General features: G+C 35.5%; 1 protein-coding gene across 2 annotated transcripts in view; it reads right to left on the bottom strand.

The window, feature by feature from the left end:
- MYEF2 (myelin expression factor 2) overlaps positions 1 to 22231 on the bottom strand; it is a 32766-nt gene extending 10535 nt beyond the window's left edge. For both annotated transcript variants that reach the window (XM_082620116.1, XM_082620115.1), the window contains exons 1-13: positions 21967 to 22231; positions 16428 to 16636; positions 15137 to 15189; positions 13908 to 13915; positions 13710 to 13803; positions 9284 to 9475; positions 8432 to 8585; positions 7800 to 7849; positions 7617 to 7680; positions 2555 to 2656; positions 1006 to 1056; positions 642 to 710; positions 238 to 336 (exon numbers count right to left, since the gene is read on the bottom strand). In XM_082620116.1, coding sequence (XP_082476242.1) covers positions 238 to 336; positions 642 to 710; positions 1006 to 1056; positions 2555 to 2656; positions 7617 to 7680; positions 7800 to 7849; positions 8432 to 8585; positions 9284 to 9475; positions 13710 to 13803; positions 13908 to 13915; positions 15137 to 15189; positions 16428 to 16636; positions 21967 to 22127 — 1306 coding nt within the window. In that variant the 5' untranslated portion in view covers positions 22128 to 22231. The remainder of the gene's footprint in view (positions 1 to 237; positions 337 to 641; positions 711 to 1005; positions 1057 to 2554; positions 2657 to 7616; positions 7681 to 7799; positions 7850 to 8431; positions 8586 to 9283; positions 9476 to 13709; positions 13804 to 13907; positions 13916 to 15136; positions 15190 to 16427; positions 16637 to 21966) is intronic.
- Between the last annotated feature and the right edge of the window lie 1250 nt (positions 22232 to 23481).

Here is a 23481-nt window from a genome sequence, read left to right as displayed (position 1 = left end):
TATGCTCTCAGAAGATGTACAATAACTGAAAAGTATAAAGTCTTCTACAAATAGGGTTCAAATATGTAAGACACTGAAAAAGAGAGCTAGTACATTAAAACCTCTGAAGTATTTTTCTTCAAGTAATAAATTGCACAAAACATTATAAATTTCTTATTTTTCATACAAAAAAAGACAGCCAAACTTTGAAAAATACAGCCTGCAAAAAGAAAAGGAGAAGTAAACAGCCAGCCCTACCAAGTCTACCAAAGGAATCTCCAAAGCCTCGATTTATTCCAATATCACCACGTCCAAAATCTCTCTCCATGCTACTAGTCATTGCACCACGGTATAGCTCTGAAAAGATTATGCAACAAATTAACCCTTTTTCAAGTATTATCAATAAACAGTAATCCATTTAGGAACTTATTGAAACTAAACTGTAATGACAGCAAAAGTCACAATACAAGAAGTCCATGATATACCCAACCTACTTCACATGACACAGATATCCCAGTCCCGCTCTGCCTGTCCCTATCCCCTGGTGCCCATACATCCTCTGAAAACATCTACAGTATCCATTCCTAAGTAAAGGGGGGATACTTTTAATAATGGGGAAAATGAAATGTAGCAAACACATCCCATTATATACATTTACCTACCTCCCATTCGACCAACTCCTCCAAATCCTCCCATGCTACTCATTGCTTCCAGACCACCAAACCCAATTCCTATGGAATAAAGATTAAGTTTGAGATCTGTCAGTTATATAGCTGAAAGGTACATTTTGTAAATATTAAGTCTCATCAGTAAGCTCTTCATCCACCCTACCTTGTGCAACTGCTTCTTAACACATCACCTTCCATATCCCTTAAGTATGTACTAGGCTCAATTTCTGCTAGCAGCATTTAGGAGGTGAGCCAGCAATAAACCATGACTTTTGTTTCCCTTGGAATTCTCAACGTAGTTTCTAACTTACTAAACATGGTGATGGGTACATACAAGAAAACAAATGCTTATACATACCTCCTCCAATTCTATTCATTCCTCCAAAACCTGGACCATCCATTCCCATACCTCAAATAAAATACACAATATGTACTTTCAGTAAATCTTATTTTAATGACTAAAGAATGACATAATGCAACACAGCAAAATAGATACCAATGGTCTAGTCACAGTGGAATACTAGAGAAGCAGCAGGGCACAGATGGGACGGTTTAAAGTGCTATGCCACAGCAGTTGTCTAATCATGAGTCTTCAAAAAGGCCTCTTTGAATATTTATTAGACAAGAAAACAAAATTCACTGGTCATACTCACATTCAGTTAGAGAATATCTAGGACTAGGTAATCGTTCATTTTTTTTTTCAGCTCAGACACACAAATATCACTACAGCAGATTGAGAGATCAGGTCAGAAAGTAAGGACTCCTTTAAACATGGCAGCTAAGGGAGCAGTAAAAAATGAAAGAATAAAAATAGTATGTGTTTAGGAGGGTAGAGGGCCTAAGAGTAAGGGAGAAGATTTCCATCTGTTTAGATCATAATGATTACCATAACTATCCTCACAATTTAAAATGTAACTATAACATCTCAACAAAAATAGAAACCAGATAGCATTAATTAGTCCATCAATTAAAACAGCAATTCTCAAAATATGGTCTAAGGACCTTTGAGGGTTCAATAGGTCAAAACTCCTTCATTATCCAAATAACACTAAGATATTGACTGTTTTACTCTCATTTTCTCATGAGTATAAGGTGGAATTTTCCAGAAACTACATGATAGATGACACTGTAACAAACTGAATGCAAAAGCAGATATAAGAGCATGACTGTCTTGCATTAAGCCAAACATTAAAGAGATGTACAAAAAGGTGAAATAATATCACTCTTCTCACTAATTTTTGTATTGGAAAATACAATTTATTTTCTTAAAACTTACTTTCATTTTAACACATAATGGGTTTATCACTGTTATCTTAAATAAATATGTAAATTCTTTTACATTTCTAAGTTTTAATTTCGAATACAGTAAAATTGACAAATATAACTACATAAACAAAAGCACTTTGGGGTCCTCAACAAATTTTAAGAGTATAAAAGGGTTCTGAAACCAAAAAGTTTAAAAATCAATCTTCAAACATAAACTGTAGGTTAGTCTATGTGAATAGCCAAACAGCTATCTGAAAAGCTACCCTCCCAACTAGATATTCAAACTTAAATTGCTTATATGGTAGTATTTCAGCCATTCCACAAATATTGTATATCCATGATACACAAGGCATAAACTATGTTGAATATTCTCCTTCTACCTTAAAGACAATTCAAAATCTAAAAGGCTAAAGGCTAGCTGTAACGTGGCTGGCCTCAGAGGAACCCTCCTGACCTTTTGTTCAACCTCTTTCATGTTCTCTGCTCTCAAAGGTTTCATTCCTTTTTCAGACTAAAGTAACATCTTAAATATTCAACTATAAACTACAGTCCTTTAAATATTATTACAAACTAGTAAATATAAGCTTTTAAATGTAGCAAATGTATCATTTAAAAAGAAATAATAAAGTTAGAATACTCACCACTTGGACCTAAATTTCCCATTACACCACCTATGTTCAACTGGCTGGCACTAATAGGCTGTCCACCTGGACCAAGTCCCATTCCAATGCCTCCAAGACCACCTAAAACACAAATAAGAATATTATTACCAACTCATATATGATCAACTAACTGGCACTGAAAAATTTTTTAAAGCTATATGCCTGTAGTAGTATTTCTAAAATTTTGCAAATTTGTAAATAAGAGCACCAGTTCTTGTTTTCATTGGAATGCAGCACATTGAAGCCTCACTATAATATCATTTACTAATGAGAAGTGTTTTATGAAGCAGATCCATCTTATATCCCAGTTAAAGGCATACTGAAAGAGTAATGAAATACCAAGAGGATTTTGAACCACCTTATAAATGACATACACATCTGAAAATAAGAATCTTGCTTGAATCTGTAGACCCTCTTAAAACCTAGGAATTACTTTTCAGATGGTTCAAATAAAACTAAAACGTCAACAAACATGAAAACATTGAATAAAGCAAACGTTACATTACCTAGTTTTATCATTGACATAAATATTTATTTATATAAATAAATACATTTATTTATATTTATATGGTATTTTAATTTATATACTATGGTATACAGTGTTTTCACATCTATTATCCACAGATGAGGTAATTTTTGAGACCGTTAAGTTACTTGTACAATGCCATTTAACTACGTGATTAAGCTAAGACTAGAATTCAAGTTTTCTGTCTCTAAATCCAGTATTCTTTTTACTTTCTCTCTTAAACTAAGTTCACCGAAAAGAGACTGTAAGAAGATAATCTGATGACTTAAAGACTGTGGGAACTGTTTTATTCTACTAAATCTGAGTTTGGCTAAAAAGTTCTTGCTAGTCAATGTAGCTATTAGTAAGTGGTAAGGGCTGAGAAAACCATATACTATATATATTTTTTTAAAAAGAGTACAGAAGCATGTCGTGTTAAATTGGAGAGAGATCAATGTGACCTGGTAAAAGAAATATCTTTTTTAGCTCAGTCCCTAAAAATGGTTCAAAGCAATAGCACACTTGACTATCAACAATGCTCATGTCTACACCTAAAACTCTTATTTTCATCTCTGATATCACTCTTCACTAAAAGGAACCAGGGCTCTTTGAAAGTAGGCCAATCTCATGTCTTTGAACAAAAAAAATCTTCATGGATCTGGGAAATCCCATTCTCACCAGAAAGTAATAGCAGAGGCATAGGAAATGAGAGGTCCCCACTTGCCAAGTTATAATAATTTGAGAAAAAGAAGTGGGGGGTTGGGGAGAAAGGAAAAAAATAGGGAGGTTAATAATGATTAACTTAACTAAAACAACAAACTGATTCTGTTAAAGTCTATGAGTTCATATTACATCTCAATAGAAAAGAGTACATAAAACCATAAATCTTGAAAAGAACAGATATAAAAGTATGAATGTAATTTTAAAATCTAAATAAACTGAAAAGTACTAACAGTGGAAAGGTAAATCAAAAGCCCCTACTTATAAAACCAGGATATTAATAGATGACACCCTGAGTGATAAGGAAGGGCAGGAAAGGACTGCCCTACAAAGGGAGAACAGGTAATATTCAAAGACATATAAGCTGAGAATTTTTGAGAATTTATTTTAAAAAACTGAATTCTCAATTGTGAAAGCCCAATAAACAGTAATCCACATCCACACTGTAGTAAAACTGCATGCCAAAGACAAAGATCTTAAAATCAGCTACATGAAGAGCACAGCTTATCTATAAAGAAAGGACAGTTCAAATGATAGCTGACTCGATAGCAACAACAGAAGCCAGTAGACTGGAATATTTTTAAAGTGTTGAGAGAAAATAAGCACCTTAAACTATATAACCAGTGAAACTATCTTTGAAGACATTTATAGACAAACCAAAATTAAGAGAATTTACTAACAACAGATACTCACTGAAAGAGCTTTTAAAATATATGCTTCAGGGGAAAAAAATAGTGCCAGGGCCTGTGAAAGCAGATGATAAGTAATAATAATGCCTAATTTGTGGGACTGGAAACAAAGCAATATATAACTAAAACATTGAGCAATAACAGCATATAATTCAGTAGGAAAGTGATTAGAATTAGAGCATTCAAAGGTCATTCTACTATTGAGAATAACTATATTAACTTCAGACTTTATATAGACATATTAAAATATCCAGAATAACCACCAAAAGAGAAAGGTAGGAGAAAAATAAATATAAACATTTGTAAAACACAGAAAAATAAAACACAAAATAAGATAATGGGAATTAATCCAAATAAATCTACAAATGTGAATAAACAAAACAAAGCTGTTGTATCTACATTACTATTAGAAAAATGACTTAAAGGTAGTTACTAAGTATGAAATCACTCTATAATGATAAAATCTTGATTCACTAAGAAAATATATCAGTTCTAAACCTGCATGCACCTACTGAATTAGTTTCAAAATAGTTCAAGTAAAAACAAGAAAAAATATGCAAATTCACCATTACAGCAGGGGATTTTACCATACACTTATCTCAGTAATTGATAGCACAAGCAGACAAAATTACTAGCAGAGATATAATTCAAATGATTAACAAACTTGATTTAATGGACATATACAGAACAGTATACTGCACACCTGAAGTATTTATTAAAATGTATCATATATTAGGCCACAATGCGAAGTCCAAATTAATTAATTGATTCCAAGGAATCACAGAGACCATCTTCTATGACCACACTGTTAAGTTAGAAGTTAGTAAGAAAAAAAGTTTACATTTGGAAATTCAAAAATATATGACTTAGGAAGAAATCATAATGGCAATTTAATAAAAATTAAATCACAATAAAGACACTCTATAGCAAAACTTGTATATAGTGGCCAAATTTAGTCCTAACTACTTGTATTAAAAAAGAGGCTGCAAATTAGTGAAGTACACATTCAACTTAAGGAGTTAGGACAAAAATAAGAGACTAAACCCAAAGAAATAGAGAAGGAAATAAAACTAAGAGAATAAATTAAAATATAAAAAATGGAATTCACTTCTTTGAAAGCACTAATAAAACTGACAAATCTCTAAGAAAAACTGACTAAGGGGGCTTCCTTGGTGGCGCAGTGGTTAAGAATCCGCCTGCCAATGTAGGGGACACAGGCTCGAGCCCTGGTCCGGGAAGATCTCACGTGCTGCAGAGCAACAAAGTCCATCCACAACTACTGAGCCTGTGCTCTAGAGCCTGCGAGCCACAACTACTGAGCCCACGCACCACAACTACTGAAGCCTGCGCGCCTATAGCCTGTGCTCTGCAACAAGAGAAGACACGGCAATGAGAAGCCCATGCACCGCAACGAAGAGTAGCCCCCGCTCACCGCAATTAGAGAAAGCCCATGAGCAGCAGCAAAGACCCAATGCAGCAAAAAATAAATAAAATAAATACATTTTTTTTAAAAAAGAAAAAAAGACAAATTGCAAACCACTGGAATTTAAAAAAGAACTATAGATGTGGCAAAAATTTAGAGACTATTTTATGCCAATAAATCTGAAGATGAAGAAAAACAGTAAAATTCTCAGAAAAGTAGAAATTATCACAATTGAGTCAAGAAGCAATAGGAAATATGAACAATAAATAGTTAAAAATCTTCCCACAAACAATACAAGGCCAGTTCTACAAATAATTTCTAGCAAACATTGAGAACATATTATTCTAAGAGAAAAAGAACAAAACACTCAACTTAGTATTGTTTCTAATAACAAAAAATTAGAATAACCTAAAAAATATATATGTAAAATGTGGTATTAGCAGTTAAAATAAAGGAACTAGAGCTACAATCTATCAACATAAATCTCAGAAACAATGTTAAACCAAAACCAGCAAGTTGCAGAATAATAGGCACAATATAATTTCACTCACACCAAATTTTAAATCCAGCAAAACAATTTCATATAATGTTTATGGATGTATAAATGTGTGATCACGTTATTAAAACCTAAATGATAAACACTGTATTCATAAGTTGTTTCCTCTAGGTAAGGTATCTTGGGAGATGGTAGGGGAGAAGAATCTTTATCTGTAAAATTTTATTTTAAAGAAAAATCACCTAAAACAAATATGGTCTACACAGCTACACTAGTGATTTTATATTTGTCTGTATATTTTAAATATTTTATGGAAAAAAACTTTAATAATAACCAGAGAAAATACAACAAAAAGTAAGAACACGAGATAGTATTTACTGAGTGCTTACATTATGCCAGAACTGTTCTAAGTGCTTTACATATACTATATATTAATTCATGTAATACTCATGCCAACCCCATGAAGTAGGTACTATCAAGCATCCTCATTTTGAACATGGGGTATTGAGACACAGATGTTAAGTACATCATATTGCTGTTTTATAATCCTTTGGAAAACAATTTGATAATACTCATCAACGCGCATACCTGAAAACCTGTAAATCTACATCAAGATATCTATCTTAAGGAAATAACCAAAAACATACCAAAGATTTATATACAAAAAGAAAGAAAAAGAAAAAACTCTATTGGTGATTAAAGGGAAAATGTTAAAATACCTAAAATATACATAACAGTGAAATAGTTATGGAGCATCCGTATGATAGATTATTAATAGCCAATAAATTTTGGAAAGAATTTTTAACATAGAATAATGTTTTTGTTAAACAAAAAAATAGAAAATTATTTATATGGTAGTTCTCAACTATGTAAAAAAATACACCTAGAAGGAAAGACTGGAAGGAAATGCACAAAAATGTTATAATGGAGGTTACTCATGGGTGGTAAAATCACAACGATTTTTTTTCCCCCTCACATATGAGCTTAACAAATTTTTTAGTATATATTGCTTTTATAATCAGGAAAAACTACAAAAAGAAAGAAAAGTGTCTGTCACATATAATCAATTATGCCAAACTAGCTCCATAACTCCAAACACCAAACTGTGGGCAACTTGGGAAGTAGGCACAAAAATAAAGTTTTGCTTAGCATATAATGAAATTGAAAAAGAATAGTCTGTATTACTTCTAATAATAGCTTTTACTTACGTGGTAATTGTGGTGTTTTACTATCATGTGAACGGTAGTCTTCATGAGGGACAGACTTGTCATCCTAATTGCAAAAAAGTTTATTATATGGTTAATATATAATTAAAAAGATCTGTAACATAGAAGAGAGCAGGTAAAACATTTGAAGAGGTTGGAGAGTTGAAGTGATATACAGGAACTCACCATTTTCACATGCATAGGTCTATCAAACAAAAATTGCCCATTGAACATAGCTGTTGGTTCAGTCAAGGAAAGCCAGTTAGGCAACTATGAAATTATACTTGAACACAAACACATTTTTAATAATCATATTTAGCATCAGACTATCTCTGTTATTTTAAAAAAACGTCCTTAGTATTTTACTTATTTGTATTAGTCTATTCCGCATACTCAAAAATCTTCAGTTCTTTGCTTTATAGTTTTATTTTATAAATATCTTTTAATTCAACCACTGCAAAAAGAAAATTAACAAGGCTTCATTTAAAGCAACTGTATTAATGCACAATGAATTACATTACTGTCAACAGCATGTATACAATTAGTTGTGGTAGGAAGAGAAAGTAGAAAAAAGTTCATACCAGGCCTATACAATATGGCTAATTCAAGTTTTAAGAGTGACTTTAGTACTTGGACATAGTAAAGGTTTTATGTGCTGGAGACCAAATTCTAATACACATTTCTAAGCCAGGCAACCTTAAATTCCATAATCCCCACAAAACGGTATCAAACTGCAACCTTAAATTCCATAATCCCCACAAAACGGTATCAAACTTCTTCAACCTTATTAAATAATGCTAAAGTGTAAATCAGGATACAAATTGCTTGAACTGCTTCAATTGCTTGTTCAAAAGTGACTGTGCCCATTCCTCTGCTCTTGCCATCTTTGTCTTCTTTAATATCTGCCCGCTTTACAGTTCCAGCTATGCTGAACACTTCCTTTAGCTTCTTCCAACCAACTTTGAAGTCAAGCTTAATATAAAATTATATAAAGTTACATACCTATTAACTCCTCTCCCCACTTATAAATAATACAAATCTTTTCTAAACTCTCAAAAATATAAAGAACTATAATTCTTGTTAAACAGTGTATCAATAGTCTTCACGTAGAAACATCTTAAATTGTTAAAGATCGGTTAAGCTACATCTACATTGTTCCTTACCCTTAATTTTTTTAGTTCCCGAAACAGTCTCTCAGAGCTGCTCAATCCTGTTTTGTACATTTGAAACTTTCATATCTATTTTTACTGACAGAAATTCAGATTTTGGAAAGTATGGTTGATATCACTGACTTCCAAAAGCTTAGAACAAATGACAAACCAACTACAACATGCACATTCACAAATATCAAATATCAAAGCTAAAGAAAGAAATCCATTTACCAGTATGAACAAAAATCACATATAATGTAAGTACATAATTTCAAGAACTGCTTAAGTGTTTATAAATTCCACAGTTCTGTTTTAAAAAATCCTAAATACTCGTATTTACACTCTGACCTTATATTTATGGACTTAAATTGGGTTTGAGTTTACAATAATTACTGTTTTGCTTAGTTAAAAACAAGCAAAATGTTCTATAAACCTATGACCCATTCATCTAATTAAATAATCTCATGATTAGAACTAAATATCTGAATGGCAAATTTTTAGAGTAAAGCTTAAACTTACATTAGCAACAAAAATTGTGGAACCAAGTCTACCAGCCTGCAAATTACTGATAACCTCAGGAGGAATGTTTGGATTATTGAGAATGGAAGGTGGTAAATTCATCAATCCCGATCCCATGTCGGGTACATGTCCTCCTGGAAATGATCCTCCTGTTCGTTGCAGTGCCCTACGAGCATTTTCTCCATCAGGATCCTATAACACACAGTGAATGTTAAATGCCACCAGATACATCAGTAAGTCTATATCACTAAAATAACAACTTCAAATTCTACAGCAGCTATCCCAACTGGCTCAAATTAGTGGCCCTCTTGAAGAGTGAGCTTTTTTCTCATCCAGAGAATTCAGTCCCATAAAAACCTGTGGATAGACAAAAGATTTCAGTCTCCAGGGATGTCAATTAAATACCTCTTTCCAATCACTAAAGTCACTTAAGAACTTGAAATTAGTTTAATTTTGTCCTCATACAGGTATACAAGTATATGGCACACACACATAAATCCACATAACTCAAAGAGGAACAAAATACTTACTGTGACTCTTATTCTGACCACTATATGCCCAATGTAATGCCAAATTCATACTAACTCAAAGCTTTCAACAGAAGAACAGCCTGTTATAAAACCCCCGAATACTGGGGTAGAGGGGAACTGTTATAATGTGTAAATTTCATTCCCGAACAAAATACAATTATCCACCTTCCAACCTCTTTCCATCCTCAACAATGATTATGATCTGAGATGGAGGGAGAAGGGAGATAAAGAAAGGCATGAAGAATGGTACTAAACATTGGTTGGTTTTTGTTTTTGTTTTCTTTAGTCCATTGACTTTTAAGAGAAATATGCTGCCTTTAAACAAAGCAAAAAAGGCAAGGTTAAACATACTTCTCACTCATCTCAGTAAGTAGAGTACAAAAAACAAACAAAAACCACATAAACACACAGATAGACTATCATCTGCAATACCAAATGATTATGATATATGTAACCATAAACTCTACTCTGCTGGCCTCCACCTGGGAATACTAATAAAAAGAAAGTTGGATGACTTTAATAAATTTTCTAGAAAGGCTGGAAAACAGAAGGTGAAGTGAATGTAAGAATAAAGATATTCTGGCATCCAATGTATTCCATCACCATGAAGAAATAAAAAGAAATACAAAAGCAAAGAAATTGATGTTTTGAAGAATGCTATAAAACTCTTTAAGTTAATAAATAAATGCTTCAGGTCTAAGGTTTCAAAACCTTGCACAAATACAAAACTTAGAATAGTGGTTACCTATGGGGGAAGGAGGAGGACATAGCAGGGAAGATGCTTCATGAACCACTAAGATAGTCAGACTGTTTGTCCTTTACATCTTAACATTAATAAAACATAGTTATATTTTGATTTTTTTAGGTATGACATATAAACATATATACACACAAAAATATAAACACACATATAAAACATATATAAAATACAAATTATGTAAAACCACCTACTATATAGCATGATTTTTATTCCTCTTTTCTCCTTAGATGTCAGCCTGCCAGTCACTGCCTGCTACTGCCATGAGAGGGCCTATAATAAGTTTACAACTACTACTAAACCTCACTTAATTAAATTTTTTTGTTTGTTTGTTTGCGGTATGCGGGCCTCTCACTGTTGTGGCCTCTCCCGTTGCAGAGCACAGGCTCCGGATGCGCAGGCTCAGCGGCCATGGCTCACGGGCCCAGCCGCTCCGCGGCATATGGGATCCTCCCGGACCGGGGCACGAACCCGTATCCCCTGCATCGGCAGGCGGACTCTCAACCACTGCGCCACCAGGGAGGCCCTTAATTAAATTTAAAAATGCAATTCTAATATCTGTTAATGAACATTGGAAATATACTTTTCCCTAGACTCGAACTAGTATTTCTCAGCACTGACCCCAGCCACCCATGTGAAAATCAGATAATTCCAAGAAAGGGACCTTTAGAGATATTAATCCAAAAAAGTTAACTGAATAAAGAACACCTCATCATTTAGCCATGCCAAACTCAACCATTTTTCTCTTTAGGAAGTAAAAAAATGGGAGTATCCGATATCAACTTGGATCACATAACTTTATTATAGGATCTCTGAAATATTACTGAGGATCTACAATGTGTTAAAAGAACACAAACAATACGGGCTTGGCCTTTAGCATCCAATAAACTTTTTTTCCAGTTTAAAAAAAAAAAAAGACACAGAATCTATAATACTTGTCTTTTTTTTTTTTTGGCCACACTTTGAGCCTCGTGGGATCTTAGTTCCCCGACTAGGAACTGAACCCCGGCCCTCGGCAGTGAGACCACAGAGTCCTAACCACTGGACCGCCAGGGAATTCCATATAACACTGGTCATTTGAAGAGGAATAGGAAACATCATAAAAAAGCAAGTCATAATTCTCAAAATAATAACTTCCCAAATGGTGGCTGTTCTACAAATGTCACCCTTATGGGAAATTATTAGGTTATCAGCACATTTCCGGAAAACTGGTCCTGGCTTACGCATAAAAATTACCAAATAAATGGCTGGCACAGATTACAACAGTCTAAACTTTCTCTACCAATTTTCTACATCTCAGTCAAAACATTTAAAAAGAAAAAAAAAAGAAAGGAAAGAATAAGCCCCTAGGCTCAAATAGAATTAGAGAAATTCAGAAGCTGACTCCAATAAAGGGATATGGGATACCTGTATTTGTTGGCAGCATGGCCTTTAATTTTAAGCTATTATCACCTCATATCCTGGAACAAGAGACCAAGGACCAGTAACACTCCCACCTTGGGCGGGAATAACAACAATCAAAATTATTATTACAGGACTTCCCTGGTGGCACAGTGGTAAAGAATCCATCTGCTAATGCAGGGGACATGGGTTTGAGCCCTGGTCCAGGAAGATCCCACATACCGCAGAGCAACTAAGCCGGTGCACCACAACTACTGAGCCTGCACGCTAGAGCCTGCAAGCCACAACTACTGAGCCCAAGTGCCACAACAACTGAAGCCCGTGTGCCTAGAGCCTGTGCTCCGCAACAAGAGAAGCCTCTGCAATAAGAAGCCCGTGCACTGCAATGAAGAGAACCCCCCACCAGCCACAACTAGAGAAAGCCCACGCAAAGCAACAAAAACCCAACGCAGCCAAAATAAATTAATTAATTTTTTTAAGTTAAAATTATTATTACAGCTAACATTTATTATGTAGTTACTACATTTTCAGCACTGTGCTAAGTGCTTTATATAATTATAACAAATATGTAACATTTATTGTTTTACATATATTAACTCTTTGAGTCCTCATAACACTATCAGATAGATTCTAGTATCATACCCATTTTAGTGATAAGAAAACAGAGAGGTTAAGTAATTTGCCCTGGGTCAGATTCTCTGATGCCAGAGCCTGAGTTTTTTTAATCCTCATAAATGTATCTCCATTTAATCCTCATAAAAACCCTAACTAGGTAAGTATTATCTGTATACTATCATAATTACTAAGGTTTAGAGAATAACTCAACGAAGTCACACAGCTAGAAAGTGATAGAGCTGGGACTCAGACCAATACCATACTAAATTAAGTTGTGACTGACAGTACTGCTCTACAATGTTTTGTATCCATGTTGGTGGAAACTCTTCAGGGTCCCAAAGTTACATCCTTTATCATTTTTTACTATAGACTTTAGCAAGGATATATACATACGTGGTCTGTGATCAACTATTCAGATAAGATCAACAATATGAACTAAAGAAAGACATGAAAATGACTTCTATTCAAACTAATCATTTCCAAGGTAAACTACACCTAACTGTAAACAGTTTTTCACGTATCTTCCGATCATTCTTTTGTCAACATATTTATACACTGCTTCATACAACGGGAACATCTACACTTTAGGGGTTTCCAAGTTCCAGTTATAAATTTCACTAACCAATTTATAACTTTTCTTAAATTTTAATCTGGCATAGTTTCAGGTTAATTTTATTAAAAGTGAATATCAATTTTATTCAAATCCATACGGTATTTGCATTATTAAGCAAACTAATTATCAACTAGAATATCTACAATATTTCTTAAATCTAATAACACAGTCTAAAAACTGAAAATGTTTATACCAAGTATAAACTTGGTATAAAAAAGTCAGCACCTTAAGTTTGTCATCTTTAAATTTCTGTGTCCTGTAATTTTTTAGAATCATACATCCCTGCTTATAATAACTTGGAACAAATCATATACATAGGATACTGCTTAAGGGCAAATAGGAAATCATGTACAAGCAAAACTATCATCAATTATATAATGCTTTAGTAAGCATCTACCCTTTAAAAAAAAATGCTGTAATCAGATAAATAACCTTACTAGATGAAAATCCAAAGAAGACATGTCCTTACAATTCAAATGTTTAAATTATTCCAAATATAAGAAATCTTACCTCTTTGATATTCAAGGGTCTTCCGCTAAGATCATATTTGTTCATAGTTTCTAGTGCTTTCTTGACAAATTCTTCATCTTTGAATTCAACCACACTTAATGGGGAAAAAATTTATAGGAAATGTTTATGTACTAAGATTTTTTTTCCAATCATAAGTTTAAATTTGACTTAAGATACTTAAAAAAAGAAAATTCTTACCCACAACCCTATATCCAGGTAGATTTGTCAATATATGCAAAAGAAAAAAAGTTCTGGATCAGTAGACGAAGTTAATGGCAGATTCTAACATTTAAATCATTAAAAATCAGTAATACAATCATTCTTTGTCTTTTAGACCTCCAGAACGTAACAGGCACGTGACCACAAATTTTCTGTAAACTTTTAGATCTATCTATTTAAGATTGTAGAATCTAGCATCTAACAAGCTTGGAGCCCATTTTAACTTTTAGATGATCTTCTTTAAAACTAAAGTAATGTCATACCACAAATTCAATCAAAAGTAACTCAAGGAAGTAACTGAAGGCTCTCAAATACCTATCTTTACATTGTTACGAATATTTTTGAAAGATATATGGTACACAAATAGTTTTTAATGTAAAATTTTCAATTTTATTAAAATCAAAATAGGAAATATTAATCTAATGTTAAACAAAGTTCTCAAAACTGGCTGCACACAATTTAATAGCATCCAGTTGTAAGTATATTAAAAAAAAACTATGCTAAAGAAACAAATTAGTAGAATCAGTTTTTAAATAATTCCTTGTCAATATTACTGTTCAAAGTGCCATTTGAATGTGATGACAAAGTTTTTATTTCTCATGCACCCAACTGGTTTTTGCTAGTATAATTAAACATTGTTAAAAAGCTTTCCATTATATTCTTCAATATATTGCTTTCTTGCTAAAATCAAAATCTACTATCAACCAATTCCTTCTATGTCAATTTAATCATCAATGTTATTCATACCAATTGGTCAGAGCACTGCCTTTTATGTAGTCCTGCAGGCTACCAAATTAGGCTCTTCAGTGCAAGTTTCAAACGTACATTCTGATTTAACACCTTTAAGCTATAGGCCTCTCATAGAACTCTTAGGAAATATTATCAATTCAGTGATTTTTAAAATATCCTTAAAGACATCAAAACACAACAAAAAATATCCTATATTAAAATCTATTGGCTAAGAAGCATTACCTTAGAGCATTAGAAAAGTGAACGCCCTTTATGAGCATTTACAAAACCCATCCCTTCAAGGCACCTAGTTTGGTTTGTATAAGTGTCAGACTTGCTAGTATAAAGCCTCAAATCTTTCATAATAAAGTAAAACAAAATGAAACTTAAGTTTCCAAAAACTGGTACAAGTATTATACAAGAAGTAAACTGCTGAGGAACTTTTAAACCTCAAGCAGATTATTGCCCACAGCACTTACCCTTGATTTTCCTTCCGCATCCTTAAAGAGCTCCACGTATGTAACCTCACCAACTACATAAGACATACAAAAGGAAGATACCAAGAAACAATACATTTAAACACCAATATCTTGCTTTACTGCACACCTGTGCACAACTCTACAGAAAAGCACCTATTATTCACCAACAATCAAAACCAGACCAACGTACCTCCTGTCAATGGCTATGTAAATTTAACTAATTTTCAGAAATGTACATCATCCACATTCTCTAAAAAAGCTAACAACCATATTAACCTAATTCATGCTACAGATCATATTTTGGCCAGCATGATATAGTTGGTGAACAAATGCACATATACATACAAATGGTCCCTTAGCCTATCATATTAAAAACATCAACATTAGCACTTTTCAAATAACTTTGGTCGCCTACACACAACAGCTGTTTTAAGGTGACTTTCTACCTGAATGTCTTCAATCTTGTTTGCCGTCAGTAAACTAAATTTACAAGTCATGCTTCACAGCAAGCCACACACTTTCTAAATAAAGTCAATGAATAAAACCAATCAAATAGTTGTCACCTTACAACAGATACACCAATGCAAATTTTTTTTTATTTATTAGAAGAGATCAGCCTCAAAACCAAGTAAGTAGTTTGCAGGACTGTTGAAACTCAGTTTTTCAAGAGATAACAAAACTAACTTTTACAAGATCAAGTATTAAAAATATTTTTCCCCAAAATCAACCATGTATATAAAATGAAGGTTTTCAGGTTATTCTGAAAACAAAACTGCAACAGCAGTAACGCAATTTTAATATAGAACTGCAGAGACAGCATCATGACATTCATGACAATGCAAACAAAATGAATTCCACAGCCAGATTCCAGACTCCACCAAGATAATAACAAAACAGCTTTTGGAAAAAAAAATAATCAGACCTTATTATTCATACGTTAACGCTCTAAATGTATTGCTTACCTAATGCAATAGGCCTTTAAAAATCTATAAAAACTTCAACTAGACAAAGCAATCACTTTAACAAAATTCTTGGTGGCATGCATATGCTGGTTCGCTACTACCCCACTAAAATGGCAAAAAAACAAAAAACAAAAAAAAAAAACTTCATTTATCCATACTACCTTGTAATGAAATTGTGTCAAGTGAAAGAAGAGGAAAAGATTAATTTATGTGTCAAAAAAATCAATTTTTTGAGTCTGTGTGGCTAAGAGGAATAAAAAAATGTTTGTTTAGCTCCCTCCTCATTCTATATGAAAATTACCAACAATGGGTTTATCAAAAATAGTTACCTTTTTCTCTCATTAGATCTTTAATGGCTTGCCATTTCATGTCATATGGGATGTTGCTAATAAAAACTCTGTTACGATTTGGACCCTTCTTTTCTCCAGTGCCTGAGTTCTTGTCTTTTGAATAAGGATGAAATCTGTTGGCTTTCTTATTTCCTGTAGATTTTTCTTTTAATTCAGATTTCTCTTCTTTGACTGATTCATCATTCTCCCTGTGAATTAAAAATAAAACAAAAAACAGAACAACAAAAAGAAAACCTCAGAGTGGCTTCCATAATGTAAGTCTACGTTAAATAAATATTTCATATTTATCACTTCGCTTCACAAAATTCTCCCTTAAGTTAGACCTCAGCAAAGCAGCTGGAGACTCAGCCTACTAGCTTCGAAATTACCCAATGTCTTTTCAAAGCAATGATTTGGGCATATTACCAAAGTTTTCATTTAACAACCCTCCTTTTTTTCCGTATTAAATAGCTGCAGCATTCAAACAAACCCAGTTTTTCCCATCATACTACTTAATAAACGTTGTTAGAACCTAACAAGAGGGTAAAATGGGTGATTTTATTCCTAGAGTATATTAAAACTTCCACCTTTAATGGAGAATTAACTTTCTGGGCCTCATTCAGAACTCTACAAAAATTAATTTACAAAATGAGACCCAGGGCTTCCCTGGTGGCGCAGTGGTTGAGAGTCCGCCTGCCGATGCAGGGGACACGGGTTCGTGCCCCCGTCCGGGAAGATCCCACATGCCGCGGAGCGGCTGGGCCCGTGAGCCATGGCCGCTGGGCCTGCGCGTCTGGAGCCTGTGCTCCGCAACGGGAGAGGCCACAACAGTGAGAGGCCCGCATATCGCAAAAAAAAAAAAAAAAAAAAAAAAAAAATGAGACCCAGAAAAAGTTTCTCTCTTAAAGGTTAATGGTTTCCTCCCAGAACTTTCCTCTTCCATTGCTTTAAGAACATAATTAAAACACAATTTTATCTATATACTCCCATATGACTCTCATAATTTTTGTCTCTTCCCAATTTGGTCAACATAGAAAAATGATAAGGTATCCTATTTTCATGCCCAATATTTTCTGTGTTTTAACCTATAAACTAGGATAGTGTACTTCATAGAATCATGCCATTTTTATTAGTAGTATCACCTAAAATGGTGGGATGGGATGGAGAAGGGAAGCAGTACTTAAATGCAACATGAACCAGAATTTTATAAATCTACTTTTTAATGAGGTCCTAACTGGAAAAATATTTAATTTATAAGATTGCAATCACATTACAACTATATGATGCTATCCACCAAGCACCTATAACATGTTAAGTATACACTTAAAGCAAACCCTAAAGATAAAAATCTGGAGATACATTTTAAAAATGCAATTTACTTTTCAAAAGTAATTTTTCTTTTTTTACAGAAGAAACAATAGATTTAAGGCACTAATTACCCTAGTGAATTTAAAACTATTTAACTAAAACTTCGATTTTAAAGCAATTTTTCACAAACATATACTAAGAAAAATCTCTGGGAATGACATCCAGGAATCTAAATCTTTTAAAGCTTTCTGGATTCTTCTGACAACCAATCAGATTTCATAATCCAGGCTCTATATTATCTTCTGAGCCAAGCGACTGTGGGAATCTATACATTGCAGTGCTCCACACACACCTCTTACTATAGTCATTTGTTCCACAATATAGTGCAGTTTTCAGACACTGTTTTTCTGAGCAGGTAACAACGCAGCCATAAATATAGTATGTAAAACTCTGTGAGAACAAAAACTATCTGCATTGGTGTCAGCAGCATCTAGCGTGGTAACATGTGCTTGATAAATATTAATTTTTGAATGAATAGTCAATTAAGAACCCATAGATGATGCTACTGTCTGCCAGAAAAACTGCTAAAATCAAGGAAGACACATTAGGGCCAAACATGCTTTGCCACCTCTTCAGACCTTGACAGGGACACCTTCACTATCAAACATCTTCCCTCATCAGAAACAGCATGCCTGGAAGTGGTCTTCTCAACTGTCCAACTCTAGCAAGTACCTACCTGTCTGAACAGAGTGGCACTCCTATAAATGGCAGCAAGAGCACTTTTCTCTGGTTTCTGAGTACAGTAGATACAAGAACAAACACTTCTTTTTAATTCCCCAAAGAACCTATTTACATAATAGGCTGAATTCAATGAAGGTTTTTAAAAATAAACTAAGTCTCTGTTCAGGTGAGCAGACATCTATACAGTCCCTATCCAAATACACCTTCCCCTGCCTATTTTATTCCTAGATGAAACCAACTGTGAAAACTGCACACTCGCTATGTTCTTTTATTCTTACATGGATGTTGTAAGCTTACAACAATCTAACAATTCCATTAAGAAGCGGTAAAGTTATTATATAGGATATGTTCTTTATTACTCAAGGGATGACCAGAGGGAGAGATTTCTTCAAGTTTTCCCCAATTCGTGGCATCTTAAAGATACTGTTAAACTGCGCATCTACAGTGCATAAATTAAGATTACTATGGAAGGTAGATCAGTTTAGTTGCTAGAGGTGTAGTCTGATTATTAAGAAAGTGAACTATAATTACTCAATTTCTGAACTCATTTCCAAGTCATAAATACACTATGGGAAAGACAGTAAAGATATATGTAAAAACTCGTAGGAAAATAATACTACATAATATCAAAATATTGGCACTATATCCAGAATTCCATGTAATAATTCCAGAACTATTCATCTAAGCAATCTCCCTTGTAATGTACTTGAAATAAAGACTGTGATGATTCTAAGCCACAAAAACATTATCTACTCTTAAGACTAAATTATGTCTACCCGAATTGACATCAATTTCTGAAAAATCAGTATCCAACAACAAACGAGGACACACAGTTTCAATATGTGACTTAAAAAGCATAATGCTATGAGATCCAAAATCAAGCCCGGTTCCATTCTTTACTCCTAATATAATAAAAAATACTACTCCACTTCAAACACTACACCTTGCACCAATACTTAATATTTTATACAACCATTGTAATGTAACTCTGAATCTCCATATGCTCCAAGGTGTTACTTAGTCACACATGAATAATAAAGTTATAACAATACGGCTATTTTTCTTCCCATTCACTTAAGGAGAGCTAGTCTACCATTTTGGCATAAAAAAAAAGACTAGACCTAGGGAAACATCTTTAATTTCTTGTCAAAAGATGTGAACATGCCAAATAAATCCTCTGGACATGAGTTTCATGATCATATAAGTTCACTTCTGCATTTCTTAAATGTTTATTGCGCCTTTTTTTTTTTTTTTTTTTTTTTCTTTTTGCGGTATGCGGGCCTCTCACTGTTGCGGCCTCTCCCGTTGCGGAGCACAGGCTCCGGATGCGCAGGCCCAGCGGCCATGGCTCACGGGCCCAGCCGCTCCGCGGCATATGGGATCCTCCCAGACCGGGGCACGAACCCGTATCCCCTGCATCGGCAGGCGGACTCTCAACCACTGCGCCACCAGGGAGGCCCTATTGCGCCTTTTTAAATATAAGGACTTGGGAAATACAAACAGGAGTAAGACATAGCTGTCTCTGACATAGCTGCCTCCATCCTTAATTACTATGAATTAACCTCAGTAAAAATCATTTCAGTCTTGATGACAAACAGCACTCTGTCCACTTCTAAGCAACATATATTTTAAGGCAATATTTGGTAATTTTTAATCACCTCTATGAATTCTTATCATTAAAAATATATGGTGAATCAACTGAAGGTTTATGTGTTGGGTTGTAAACTACTCCAGTTGGTGCCCAGGGTCAAAAAAAAAGAATGTTAGATTGATGCAGGTAAATGTCCCTAGTTATTCTGTGTGACTGACCCATGATAGACCATTATATGTTCTTAAGGAATAAGCAGTACAAGAAACCCCTGAGAGTAAACTGGCTTCTTTACTCAACTGGGAAAAGAGGAAGGGAGAGAGATGAATTATAAGAAATATGAAAAGAATCTGCATTTGTATTTACTGGTAACATTGCTTCACCTTATATTTTCCTCTTCCTCAATCAGAAGTGAAAGAGATTCTTTTCCCACCTCTGTCCTCTTCTGTCTAGCTAAACCCCAGTGAGACTTTAAAAGGGATTAGAGCCTTTTAGATCTAATGGAGGTTTAGATACCAGCTTTATGTGTACCAAGACCATTACACTAATCATACCCAAGTATAGCACGGCTTCTCTCCATAATTCAAGGCTGTACTTTTTGTTCAGGAGCTGGCAGGCCCATATTTAGGTATAAACAAAATGCTTTTATCATTCTACTGGTTTTCATTTGTATTTATGATGCCAAATCCCTGAAAGCCCACATTTTGGCAGGCAGGGTAGAAAGTGCTTCATTCACTTTCTGGGTCTTCAGTTACTAAGTGCACCAGGTTCCACCTCTATTTTGCCTAGAAGATACTGCCTATCCTATTCAAATCCAGTTGAGAGCAAGAGTACATAACAGAGCTGCGAGACCTACCTTATCTACCTGCAGTCAACCCTTAAACAGACTGGTCCAGTTCTGTTCTTATACAGGTTCTTATACAAAAGGAAAGTAAGAACATTTACCTGTTCTATTTTTGTGTAAGCATTATGTTCACTTTCACTTTCTACTAAATTTAGTGTTTTCACTAAATTATTAACATACTTTCAACTTCAGGCTTAAAGAGCTGGGCATGTGCAAATCAAATGCCTGACTTCATATTCCCCCCATATAACAAGAACAAAGGGGAGCACAGCATTATTATGGATTCGAATCGACTACATTCTTTATCGGTACTGATGACAGCTGCAATCTTAAAAGTAGTGGGTTTTCTTCAACTAAAAAAGATCTCCTTTTACCATTTTACCAAAATTAAGACCCTACCATCCCGCACTGAGTTCTTTTTTAAATAGCCTGCGTGGCTGACAAACATGGGGAGGGAGCTGGGGGGGGGCGGAGCAAGGCACCACGCACAGTTCCTTTTTTAAAGTACCTCTTACCAGTTCAAGGGTAACAATGGATTCAGTCTCACAGCATATTACTAAACTTCCTCTTGCTATATATTAGTTAAGAAATGAATACATACTTTAGAAAACAACAGTGAACTTATAAAGCTCAGAATGAGGACGGGGAGATGGGGGATATTCCTTTTACAAACGTCTTCGGCGGTTAAGAGAAAATGTCCGATGATGTCATCCCTAGTTACTCCCTAGTGATGAACACTAACTACTGGCCTTTAAAAGGGGGACCATTTTTCTGCAAACCGTGGCGGCCGCCGAGCTCTGCTTAAAGGTTTTCCAGCCGAATTCAGGGAAAAAGGGGTGACTCGCGGTCTTGGGCCAGAAGCAGGGGAGGGGCGCCAGACCCCAGGCCCACACCCGGGATCCCCCGCTTCGGGGCGGGCGGGGAGGGTCCGGGAGAGGGCCGGCTGCACCTGCACCTCCCGCCGCCCACGGCCCAAGGCTCAGACCTGCGTGGGGCACCCCCGGTCGACTTCCCGCCCCCCCCCACCTCGTCCCGGTCCCCGGAGGAAAAGACAATACATTTTAACGCCATTGGAGCTGCTGCTGTGCTGCGGCGGCTGCTTCTCCTGCTCGGGCGGGTGAGGTTCTCGCCGGGGCTCGCCCGGCGGCTCCGCGGGCTGCCGATGCGGGCTGTCGTCGCCAGCTGCCCTAAGCACCTCGGGCTTGTCGGCGTCGGCCATCCCGCCGCCACGGCCTCCGCCTGCGCCGCCTGCGTTGAGGGGCTCCGAGCGCCACAATGGCGGCGGCTGGGAAAGCGGTAACGGATCCCGATTTGAAAAGGCCCCGAGCGCTCAGTTGCCCGGATCTCGCGAGAACCGGTCGGGGCTTGGAGACTGGGAGATGGTGTGAGCTGATGGGGGGGAGGGGGGAGGGAGGCATGGGGTGGAGGGTCATGACCGACGCGGCCGCAATCGGCCCTGCTCCAGCCCGGGGAGGGCTTGATTTGTCCAGAAGCCCCTGGTGGGGCCGTGTTCTGACCACCAGCTCCATCTGTCGTTTGGCACTCAATGGGGTCTTCGCTTAAAAAAGTCGGCTCTGGGTGTTTGAAATCCCTAGAGTTCTCAAACCCAGACTATACTAACCATTCCGTGTAGGGGCACTTTAAATTAGAGTAGCACACACAGCTTTGCATCTTTAAAAAACGTCTTCAAATCTTCAGACTTCCCTTAGAAATCCTTTGAATAATGCAAATAAATCACTTGCCACTTCAATGCCTATGCACCCTGTGGACATTCAATAAATAGTTATTGATGACAGGCTGCAATTCACCAGAATGAATGGCTTTGAATTTCTTTGAGTTCTGGTTGTTCTTGAGAATGACGCCATGAGCTTACAAAAAGAAGACTTAAGTTTTTAATTCTCCAGGTGGCAATCAATGAGGAGAAACTATACTTTTCATAAGAAATCTTCTACTAGATTGGCCAATAATGGACATTTTGCTTTTGGGTTGTGTTTATTATATGCTGATGGAAATTATATTCGAAGCAGTTACAGGTTCTCAAACAAATTTAATTACCGTATGGAATTTTAAAATATAGTCATAGAGTTTTTCCTCTAAGTATGAAAAAGAAACCCATTAAACTTAACTCCTAACTTGGGAGTACTATAATAATATTTCATGTTGAAATAAACGTTTTCAGCTGAAAAGTTCAAAGTCTTTCCCAAATCTTTCTTTTCATAAAGAGGCAAACATGTATGATTTACATGCTTTGCAGAATATCATGCACACATTAGCAGTAAAGCTGTATTAGAAACTAACACTCAGGTAATACATAATTTCTTCACTTTCCCCCATTCTTTGACATTTCAACGTGTAGGTTTTTTCCCTGGACTAAAAAATGCCATAAAACATCCAACACTATGCCAGAAGAGTTGAGCTACTTCATCAAACACACACACATAAGAATCAGGACAATTTTAATCATGATGAGTACAATTGGTAAAATACTGCTGTTTAGGGTGCTACTGACATTGTTTCATAAACACAACACAGGCTATTATAGTTGCTGCATGAATTGTTTCTCCTCAGTCAAT

This window comes from Mesoplodon mirus, assembly GCF_964341445.2.
Source record: "Mesoplodon mirus genome assembly, chromosome: 4".
NCBI classification, from domain to species: Eukaryota; Metazoa; Chordata; class Mammalia; order Artiodactyla; family Ziphiidae; genus Mesoplodon; species Mesoplodon mirus.
The sequence above is the reverse complement of the archived record's forward strand: the minus strand, read 5'-3'. Positions and strand labels throughout refer to the sequence as shown.